At 36.6% G+C, this 12,136-nt stretch overlaps 1 protein-coding gene across 14 annotated transcripts in view; it reads right to left on the minus strand.

Moving 5' to 3' along the window:
* MICU1 (mitochondrial calcium uptake 1) overlaps positions 1–12,136 on the minus strand; it is a 248,023-nt gene that overhangs the window by 74,963 nt on the left and 160,924 nt on the right. For all 14 annotated transcript variants that reach the window (XR_012029516.1, XM_072823516.1, XM_072823512.1 and 11 more), the window contains one exon: positions 6,741–6,823. Coding sequence is in view for 13 of the 14 variants with exons in the window: in XM_072823516.1 (XP_072679617.1) it covers positions 6,741–6,823 (83 nt within the window). In the remaining variant the exon portion in view is untranslated. The remainder of the gene's footprint in view (positions 1–6,740; positions 6,824–12,136) is intronic.

Genomic DNA, 12,136 nt, shown 5'->3' on the forward strand with positions numbered 1-12,136 from the left:
GTCCTAAGATTATCCTCATTTTACAGATGAGGAATTTGAGGCACATAGTGTTTAATAACTTGTTCAAGGTCAAGTAGCTAGCAAGTAGTGGAACCACGATTCTAATACAGATGCCTGAGATCTTTATAACTGAGATACTTTAAAAAGTCTCTCTTCAGAAAAGAGCATATGTTTCTGAGCTTCAAAACCTCTCACAAAACACTAAAATAATGACCAACTTCACAGTAATACATTCATATTGCAGGAGACTTTTAAAAACTTCATACTTCTCACTACTGACTCTAGTTATGATAAGAAGCAGCATAGCTATAGGCAAATAGTGACACCTAAGAGAGATAACACATTTATTAGAATGATAAATGAAATACAAAGTTGGTACAAAATAATTTCCCAAGAAAAGCTGGGGAATTAGTTTAATCCTTGAGATTTTTTAAAAAGATTTATTTATTCGAGAGAGAGAGCATGCATGCAAGTAGGGGGAGAGGAGGAAGGAGAGGCAAAGAAAGAATCTCAAGCAGACTCCCTGCTGAACGCAGAGACCCACACCTGGCTTGATCCCATGACCCATTACATCGTGACCTGAGCCAAAATGAAAATTGGATGCTTAACCGACTGACTACCAGCTTTGAGAAGTTTTAAATGAGCTTTTTTGAGAAAGGATAAGGTTTGGAACTAACAACCGTGGCATAACTATATAAATGAGCTTTTTGAAGCAAGTCTATGATTGTTGTAGCTTTTGTTTTATGTTTTTTTTTTTTACTAGTTCCTGCAGTCTTTTCTACCTCTATACAAGCTAAAACAGCAACTATTCAGAATTATTAAAATTGGGATATGTAAAGATAAATAATAAGGGTGTGTTATAATAAATAAACAATACATACAGCTTTGTGGCTGATTTTTTTAAATTGCCAAATTAGAAAAGCCTAACACTTAAAAACTTGAGAGTTGAAACAACAGATTTACCTTAGTTAAATGTCTCATGTATTTTATGTATTATTTGTGACCATAAAGAAGATTTAAGTTAAGTGGCTGTATAAACAGTGGAGTAGTATAATGGAAAGACATGAGATAAGGAATTAGGAGACATGGGGTCTGATTCTGCAGTTCTGAGAGAGAATTTATGAGAGCAGAATTTTGCAGGTCATTAAAACTCTTTGGGCCTTACCTGTCTCATTGGAAAAGTCAGTTAGAGTCTATTATCTCTAAGTCTTCAAATCTAGGTTAGTATCATACGTGGTTTTGGTATGATTTCTTGGGTTGAAGGTTTTTAGACTTTAAATTGAATACAGGATAATCAGAACATTTTTTGTTATTATTTTGAAGGCAATACATAAGTCATTTTATCTGCCTGATTGTGAGTACTGAAGAATTTTCCAACAGCAGTGATGAACCAGTATTGAGAACCTGCAATGATTTAAATTTTGCCTGTGGCTGTAATATTGCAGCTTATACTCTTCCTATGGGAGAAACTTCAAGAGTGTGGTGCTGAGAATGTGTTTGTAAGTGACTGGGAAAAAGGAGTTGAGGAAAAATGGACTAACTAATGCTATATCATCTTCATTAATGATTAATAGTAGCGTAGTCTAAATACTATCCCATTATATATAAACTACTATTTATAATGAGCATTCTTTAAAAACTTTTTAAGATTTTATTTATTTCTTCTTCTTCTTCTTCTTCTTCTTCTTCTTCTTCTTCTTCTTCTTCTTCTTCTTCGAGGGAGAGAGAGAGAGAGAGAGAGAGAGAGGCAGACACAGGCGGAGTTCTGGAGAAGCAGGCTCCACGTGGGGAGCCCAACATGGGACTTGATCCTGGGTCTCCGGGATCACGCCCCGGGCTGAAGGTGGCGCTAAACCGCTGAGCCACCCGGGCAGCCCTAAAAACTTTTTTTAAAAAAAGGTATGTATCACTAGATTTTGTGTGCTTCCCACTGAACAGGGAGCTTGGTGTGAGGTTTGATCCCAGGACCCAGGATCATGACCTGGGCCAGAAGCAGATGCTTAACTAATTGTTGCTTTGTGCAACATTAACTTCAAAATATGTGAGGTCCTCTTCTTGCTTCTGATTAACTTTTTTAGAAGCTTGACAAATATAGTGTTAAGAAAATACCTGTTTACCTGGGAAATCAGTGCAAACTTTGAATGTTTGGAATCCTAGAGCATTCTCAACTTAATAAATTTTATTTCCCAAGAATGTAAAATACATAAGGATGAAGCAGAGAAACTTCTAAAGAGAGCCATTTGTTCACAAGGTACGTTATAATTATGTTTTGTTTTTGGTCTAAGAGTTTTTACATTAAGATTCCTAGTGACCAATATTAAGTTTAAGAAAGCTAGTTATTAAGGGATCACATTAGATGAAATAACACGCCCTTCTCTAACAAGTGAATGAATGATGAAGTGGCTGTTCCAAGTCATTCTGCATATCACCATCAATAACAGAAATAAGACAGATCTGCTCCATTTACTTGAGAAAGAGACCATGAGCAGAGGGAGGGGCCGAGGGAGAAGGACAAGCAGGCTCCCTGCTGAGCAAGAACCCCCAACCCACCCCCACCCCCACCACATGGGGCTTGATCCCAGGACTGACTGTGAGATCACTACCTGAGCCCAAGTCAGATGCTTAATCAACTGACCCACCTACACCCACCCAGGACCCATCTGCTCTAAATTCAAATATAGTGTTTAGTATCTGTAATAGGAGTAGGGAAGTTATGGCTATTTTGCTTCTGAAAGGTTAAGTCCCACATTGTATATATAAACTCTAATCAAATCCAGTTGAGCTAATTGCCTGCTAAAACAAAACACTAATACTCTTCAGATGAATATAACAAAATCTAAAGTCAACATGTCATTTATAATATCTAGACAAAAATCCAAAATTACTTAACATATGAAGGAATGCGAAAATTTAGCTCATCTTCAAGAGAAAAAGGCAATTAATGGAGATCAATTCCAAGATTATCAAGATACTGCAAATTAGTAGACAAGAATTTTAAAAGTTAAATAATAATGGTCAAGAGCACAATATATGCTTATGAATGAGGAAAAATTAGGAAATTTCAGATGAGAAGGTAAACTGTATCAAAAATAAAATATAAGTTCTAGGGCAGCCCAGGTGGCTCAGCGGTTTAGCGCCACCTTCAGTCCAGGGCATGATCCTGGAGACCCGGGATTGAGTACCATGTCGGACTCCCTGCATGGAGCCTGCTTCTCCCTCTGCCTGTGTATTTGCCTCTCTCTCTCTTTCTCTCTCATGAATAAATAAATAAAATCTTAAAAAAAAGTTCTAGAACTGAAAAATGCAATATCTGAAATAAAAATTTACTAGATAAGCTTAATAGCAGAATTGACCAAAGAAAGTCAGTGAATATGAAGATAAATCAATAAAAACTATACAGTTTGAATAGCAGAAAGGAAAAAAGATTGAAAAAAAATAATAGAGCTTTAGAGATTTGTGATGCAATATCACATATGGTCTTAACATTTATATTACTGGAAGAGAGAGGTAAGAGAGAATGGGGCCAAAAAATTTTTAAGACATAGTGGCCAGAAATTTCTCAAATTTGATAAAAATAATAAAAATTCAAATATATAAATAGCTATGTAAATAGCTCATCAAAAGGATAAATATAAAGAAATATAAAGAAAACCACAGTGAGGCACTCTGTAATCAAATTTCTAGAAAACCAATTATAAAGAGAAAATCTAGAAAGCAGAGAGAGAAAACAACATATTGTAAATAGAGCACCAATGATTTAAATTGACAGATTTTTTTAATCAGAAGAAAACAGAAACAGTGAAACAACAACTGAGAATTTTACATTTACATCTAGAACTCTAAGCCCAGAACTTCCTTCCCTAAATAATGGTGATATAAATTAATTCATCACCAACACATGTATCCTAAAAAAATGCAAAACAAAGTTTTTCTGGGGCACCTGGGTGGCATAGGGGGTTAAACATTGGACTCTTGGTTTTGGCTCAGGTCATTATCTCAGGGTCATGAGATGGAGCCCTGCATCAGGCTCCATGTTCAGTTTGGAGTCTGCTTAAGACTCTTTCTCCTCCTTTCTTTGCTCCTCTCCCCCATCTCTAGAGTAAATAAAATAAACCTTTGAAAAAAAGTTTTTCCAATTGAATGGAAATAATACCATATGGAAACCAGGATATTCAGGAAGGAATACAGGACATCAGAATGGTAAATATAACAAACTATTTTTTCTCTTATTTTCTTTCAAAAACATGACTGTTAAAGCAAAAATTACAAAAATTATTATGAGGCTTATAATGTCTGTAGATATAATACACAGAACAACTATAGCATAAAGGATGGAGAAGAGGCAAATAAAACTTTAGGTTGCAAAGTTTCTACATTTTCATTTATTTATTTGAGAAAGAGAGAGTGAGTGAGCAGGAGGAAGGGCAAAGGGAGAGGGAGAGAGAATCTCAAGAAGACCCCATGCTAGGTGCAGAGCTCAACACAGAACCTGATCTCGGCACCCTGAGATCATAATCTGAGTTGAAACCAAGAGGTGGATGCTTAACCGACTGCAACATCTAGGTACTCCAGCAAAGTTTCTACCTTTCACGTGAATGCTAATTTTAAGTAGATTATGTATATTTAAGAATCTATGTTGTACTCTCTAGAGCAACGACTAAAAATAGTGCAAAAAGGTACAGCTAAAATTCTAGATAAACCAGAGTTCTTGGAAAAATATTTAATCTCAAAAAAGGGAGGAACAAAAATCTGAAAGAACAAACAGAAAACAAACGGCAAAAATGTTGGTCTAATTCCAATTAGATTATATATAAATTACATATATCATTGATAAATTGCATACATACATCATACATTATTGATAAATTATGTCACTAGTAATTATGTTAAATGTTAATGGACTAAGTACTGCAATTAAAAGGCAAAGACTGTTTGAATAGATTAAAAAAAAGAACAAGACCTAACTAATGCTATTTATAAAAGATGCACTTTAAATATAAGGACACAGCTATATTTAAAGTATGGATGAAAAAAAAGACATACATGCAAATAGTAGCATAGCTGGAGTTGCTATATTAAAATCACACAAAGTAGATTTTAAGATAGAGTATTACCAAAGATAAAGAGTGACATATCATAATTATAACAGGATTGATTCATGAGGAAAACCTAACAATCAAAAATGTACAGAGAATGTCAAAATACATAAAGCTAAAATCAACAGAATTAAGGAGAAACAAACAACTGCATAGTTATAGTTGCAGATTTTAACAACTCCATCTCAAAAAACTGCTAGAATGACTACGTTAAAGAAAATCAGTAAGGACAAACAATATCTGAACAACACTGTCAACCAACTTGACTGAATTGACATTTAAAGATTTATGGGGCACCTGGGTGGCTCATTTGGTTAAGTGGCAGCCTTTGGCTCAGGTCATGATCTCAGAGTCCTGGCATCAAGCCCCCCATCTCCCTCTCCCCCTGCCTGCCACCCTCCCTGCTTGTGCTCTCTCTCTCTCTCTCTCTGTCAAATAGATAAATAAAATAGTTTGTTAAAAATAAAGATTTTATTTATCTATTTGACAGAGAGAAGGAGAGAGAGCATGCACTCGAGTGTGAGCGGGTAAGGGAAAAGCAAACTCCCTGCCGAGCAGGAAGTCAGATGTGGGACTTCGGATCATGACCTGAGGACAGATGCTCAACTGACTGAGCCACCCAGATGCTAGACAGAATTGATGTTTATAAAACGCCATACTCAATAACTGCAGAATACACGTTCTTTAAGAAGACACATTGATGCTTATCAAGATAGATCAAATGCAGTTGCATAAAACAAGGCTCAATACATTTAAAATAAGGATTAAATCATGCACAGTATGTTTTCTAAGCACAATGTAATTAAATTAGATATCAGTAGCAGTAAGATAACTAAAAGAACAAAACCTCAAAGCTTGGAAATTAAACAATATACTTTTTAAAAAAAGATTTTATTTATTTATTTGACAGAGAGCAGAGGAACAGCAGGCTTCTAAGCAATTGAGGGATCAAAAAAGAGACTGTGAAGTAGAAAATATTTCAAACTGAATAATAATGAAAATACAAACATATCAAATTTTGTAGGATGTTAATTTTTTATTTAAAGATATTTGTTCCTCATACTTTCTCCCACATACATATATATATTTTGTTTGTTTCGGTTTGTTTTATTTTGAAGTCATTTTGACAATCATAGTAATTGTATCTAGAGAAGTATTATGGCCCATCAATGATAGAAATTTTAAGGAAATGTAATCTCTTCCTGGGACTCATCAAAAACTGTACATATCTATAGCTTGGACCTGCTACACGGTCAAAGGCATGGTACCATTTTTCCTTTTCTTACAGAAATCCTTTCAGAACATATGTCATTCATCTTTATATTCTGGAATTACTGGCACAAAGGAACTGTTTAATAAAAATTGACTAAACACATGATGAATTTCATCTCAGCATCACAGTCTAATCCATATTGGGGAACTGGAACAACTTTGACCTTAATCATATGCTCAAATAACTCCTTACACTTAGAGTAAAAAAATAAATAAATAAAACCCACTTGTTAAAAGTGCAGAAATGACACATTACGTATTTCAAAAATTGGATAGCACCTGAGTATGCTGACCAAGACCAAAATAACTCCAAGTCACATGAAAATGTATTAAATATTAATGTACTTAAAGGAACTTTCTAGGATAACTTGCCTGTTCAAACTCCTCCATGTCTACTTCTCCATCTCCATTCAAGTCAAACATCTTGAAGGCAATTTCAAAATTTCTCTGAGGAGCTGCAAGTAGAAAGGAAGGATAGGATGAGGGGGAAGGAGAAGAAGGAGAGGGAAGAAGAAGAAGAAAGAGAGGGAAGAAAGAAAAATATTTAGAAGGCATTGACTAAAAATTAAAAAATCACTCCTTTAAGAAAAACAGATGGTTAAACACTAAAATGTAATATCAAGTCACAGAATGCTACCATACTTACCTAGATCAATCTTGCAGCAGTACTCCTTAAAACTGAAAGACAAACTTGACTACGGCCAGTAAAGACAGCACTTGTCTCTTGAGTTTCACCATTATTCTCCTAGATATGTCAGCTTTGCTTTCTTAGAAGCCATCCTCTTAACTGTATCATATTAAAGTTGCTCTGTTACTTAAATATAGTATTTTTTATCTGGGCATGAAAGTCTGCTTATAAGTAGAGGCTTAGAAAGTAAGAGGCTGAAACTCTAAGTCTTTGTCTTGCCTTTTAAAAACCAGCTAGATTTTGGGGCACCTGGATGGCTCAGTTGGCTGAGCACCTGGCTCCTGGCTCCAGCTCAGGTCGTGATTTCTAGGTTGTGGGATTTGGTGACATTTGGCTCCACACTCAGCAGGGATTCTGCTTCTTACTCTCCCTCTGCCCCTTCCCCTGCTCATGCATGTGTGCCTGCTCGCTCTCTTTCTTTCTAAAACAAATAAAGAGATGTAAAAAAAAAAAAAAAGCTAGATTTCTACTTTCGTCTTCTAGTCTCTCCATTTTAAGTGTAATCAGGAGTTCAGTAGATGTCATTCAGCCATTAGGTTATTATCTATAGGCAGAAGAGGATACTACTCAACCTCCTATTTCTTTTTTTTCTTTTTTTCTTTTATTCTTTTTCTTTTTTTTATTTATTTATGATAGGCACGCAGTGAGAGAGAGAGAGAGAGGCAGAGACACAGGCAGAGGGAGAAGCAGGCTCCATGCACTGGGAGCCCGACGTGGGATTCGATCCTGGGTCTCCAGGATTGTGCCCTGGGCCAAAGGCAGGCGCCAAACCGCTGTGCCACCCAGGGATCCCTCAACCTCCTATTTCAACCATGTCAGCTGGGTACACAAATTACTGAGCAAAGTATATGTAAATACCAAAAAAAGCTGAAGTTTAAAAAACAAAGTGAAAAATGCAAAGCTTAAGAAGATGAGGGCATGTATTTTCTTTCCCTTAATTGAATGGTAAAAGCTCAAGACATTTTAGTGTTCCTAGATCAATCACTATAATATAAATATAATTAACATGCTTGTACATTAGAATAAAATATAATGTCCCTCCTTCCTCACCATGCAAAATGTTCTGGCAAAGAAAACAAAGTTGTTTACTTCCTTCTCTCAGTATCTCAAATTTATATAGATGTAGAGAATAAACCAAAATAAAATATCCTATATATGCTACTACTATTGAATGAAATTTTCAGTTAACATCATTTTTTTTAATTTAAAAGATTATTCATGAACAAGAAAAGTAAAAAGGGCTTGGTACATTATGCATAGTTACAGGTAATCTATATTTCCATCTTGCTCACATATTTGTCAATAGTAACATCTTGTAAGGTTATTTTCCATTTTTAGCTAGCTAGCCAGACAGACTGGTGAGCTCCTGGTTTTTAGTTGCCTGGGTGAATCATGTGTTTGTCAGCTTCCAATTGCCTGCCTTACTTGATAATGGCTTCTTCCAACAGGCTTGCTCTCCTTTAGGCCATAAATACCATTGTTGTAAAAGACACTGATGAGGGAATTTTTGTATATTCCTTGTCACTTCTTAAATTTTTCCTACTTGTCTGGGTGCTGTCTTTTACTGAAGAGTTACTATGCCAAGCATTGAGCACAATAATTTAAAGCTCAATAATTATCTGATTTTGTATGCTCAACCCTGAAGGTTTCTCTTTATTTTTTAAACAGGGTAGGAAATTGGAGCTCAAAGCCATAAATGACTAGCTCAAAATTACACAGCTAATATGTGGCAAACTGTTATGTGAACCTAGGTTAGCACTGACTCCAGAGGCAATAAACTGTTTCATTATGCTCCATGGCATCCAATAGGAAGACAGTGGTTCTTAGCAGTTATACACACATACTCTATTCTGATATGTTTTAACCTAGAAACGAAACCAAACCAAAACATGACTCACTGATTAGATCAGTCTCTGCGATAGCTGAGTTCCAAGCTGTTCATCTCAAGGACATACCTGACATAAGAGAAATATTGCATATGCCATGTTCATATGTTAGACTTGGCTGCACTAACTGGAAACCCATAGGCAACATTAGATTCTCAAATAGGTTTGTCACATGTTTTAAAAAATTCTGAATATGAATTGCTTTAGGCAGGAATGCATTCTGCTATTCTCCCCATATTGTCTCACACTCGGCCCACTTCTTTCAAATACATTATTTCCTTGTAGATACCTGAGATTTTAACAAATGCAGAAAATATAAAGCTGTTGAAAGTTTTCAGTGGGGGAGCAACACCATCAAACAAGCATTTATAAAGGATTTCTCTGGCTACAGCATGAATTGAAGGATGTTAGAAAACAAGAACCAGCTTAAGAAAAGATCACAGCTCTTGTAAAGGTTGAAAATGTGAACTGAGGTAATGGCAGTGGTGATGGAGAGGAAGAAACAAATTTGAAATAAGGAGGTGGAATTATGCAACTTAATGATTAATTAGCTGTGAAGAGTTGAGAGTTAAAAAGGCTGACAGGGTAGCTTAGGCTACTGGGTAGCTTGTGTGTCATTAACCCAGAGCTGAAATGGATGTAAAACGTTTGAGAAATAAAAGGAATTCAGACCAGACCTGCTGAATTCAAGGGGTCCACAGCCTATGCAGTTGAAACCGCTGAGATAGTAGGAAACATGGGTCTAAAACTTAGACAAGAAAGGTGAAAGCTGGCAGTCACTGGCACACAGCCTGAAGTGAGGGTGCCCACGGAGAAGTGGAGGTTGAGGAGAAGGTGGAGCTGGAAGCCAATATTTAAGGTAAAAGGAAGGAGAAACGAAGCAGTGACAGAGGAGGTCACATCAGGAGGAATACAGTCCAAAGGAACACAAATGGGGGAAAAATTGGCAAGACCCAGTCAGTATGTTGAATTAAAGCTCAAGAATTAAAGCAGCGTTCCCATTCCCTATCACCACTGATTACAGAGGTGCACAGGGTGCTTAAAATTTTAGCTTTATCATCATAGTTTATTCTCACTGTCCTGTGAATTTTGTGAAGGCACAGTCATTTAAATGACTGAGTTATTTTAGCAAATCATAGTTTATATGTCCTCCTACAACTAAGGTTAAATTCATTTTACCAAAGTACACCTTGTACTTCTTGAGCTTTCTATATCTCTTGATCCTGGCTTACTTTCAAACACAGTATCTGCTTTATGTGGAGCTACTTAGAGTGCTCATTAAAGCATAGGCACTGACAGTACTCTAGGGGCTGAGCTTCTAGTGTGCTGGTCAAAATGAGGCACGTCAGGGCAGCAGCCTTGTATGCTCTCAAGGCCTCACCAGTCTATCAGGAAAGGTTCTTCCAGAACAGCTCTTTTAGCCTGTTCAATCTTCATTTGCTTATCATGTTTCTTTTTTTTTTTTTAAAGCTTTATTTATTTATTTATGATAGAGAGAGAGAGAGAGGCAGAGACACAGGCAGAGGGAGAAGCAGGCTCCACGCCGGGAGCCTGATGCGGGACTCGATCCCGGAACTCCAGGATCGCGCCCTGGGCCAAAGGCAGGCGCCAAACCGCTGAGCCACCCAGGGATCCCCGCTTATCATGTTTCTTCTATTGCCTTATCTCCCTTTAAAAGTAGGCCTCAGAATAATATATATGTATATAATTACTTTTCTTCAAAGATGTGTTTATTTGAGGAGAGGGAGAGAGTAGTGGGAGGGGCAGGGGGAGAGAATCCTGAGGCAGACTCCCTGCTGAGCATGGAGGCTAATGTGATGTGGGGTTCAATCCCAGGAACCCTGAGATCACGACCTGAGCTGAAATCAAGAGTTGGATGCTCAACTAACTGAACCACCCAGGTGTCCTTCAGTATAATTTTTACATCTAGCTGTTCTGGAAAGCTTTAAGGTGTCCAGGGTTTCTGCTAACTCACAACCTATTTGTGAGTTAGGAACTGAGAGAGGAATTCTTTTGAATTCCAGGCTACTTACAGAGTGAACAGTGAAGCTTTCCCCCACTGCATTAACGACAAAATCTTTTTCCTGTACAATGATTTCCAAAAGGATAGCATATGTTGGAACTGATTAAAACAGTAAGATTCTATACAAAGTTCATAACTGTACCTCTTTTACTCAGAATTCCATGACAATCTTTGCTACTAGGAATGGAGATCCATTAGGTCTGTTCTAGTTAAGAACCTGTGTTGATATTATTCTATTATTAACAACAGTGATAACAATAACGACTCAATTGTTCCTGGAAGCACAATAGATTTTTCTGCTTCATTTTATAATAAGAAAAAAAAAAGCATCTTTGTCTATGTGTAGTAAGTCAAATAATCAGACACTAGCAATGACACTAGCTGTCTCAAGACCCTCATGACTGTTTTGCTTACTGTTTTTTAATAGAAAAGGCACAAGACTAAGGCTCTAATTCTGGCTCTTCCAACAACATGTGTCATTATGCCTTAAATTCTTTTTTAGTAGTACTGACAGAATAAACAAAAACATGAGCAGGTTGGATTCTTAGTTCCTGTTGGTTTGATTCTCCTACCACAGAATTCCTACCTGCACTATTCTTGTTATAAAATGAGGCTATAGGATAAATGAGGTAATTAATATGCAATATCAGAGAACTCTGAGTTAGGAAAAAAACTTTTAGATTATGATGAACCTCTATTTAATGATGAATTTGCCTACTGAATTTGTAACGATGATCTGATTATTTCTGGGAGAGAAATGTCACCCTTTCTAAAGTCTAACCATCGTTGGCCGTATTAATTGAGCTTTTCTTCTCATACAGAATACAAATCTCATTTTGTGTAGCTCCTACAAACTGTCCTGGTTTAATTTATTACAGAGATAAAAACATAAATAAATAAATAAATCTGCTTCCCCATCTCTATGACGGCCTTCTGAATACATAAAAACATATTATCACGTCTCTACTACAGTTTCTCAGAATTTGCTTCCAGAATTCAGCACTCAACAGCACTCCTCTGGGGTACTTCAGATGGTCAATGCCTCCCATGAATGCAGAATATCTTAAACATAGCTAATTCTGGAATGATGTATCCTTTCGAGAAACAACAAGACTGTTTCTTTGCCGACTAATGTACTAGCATTCCTCTTATATGAAGGCTTAGTGTCTTG

This window comes from Canis lupus, chromosome 4 (assembly GCF_048164855.1).
Source record: "Canis lupus baileyi chromosome 4, mCanLup2.hap1, whole genome shotgun sequence".
Lineage (NCBI taxonomy): Eukaryota > Metazoa > Chordata > Mammalia > Carnivora > Canidae > Canis > Canis lupus.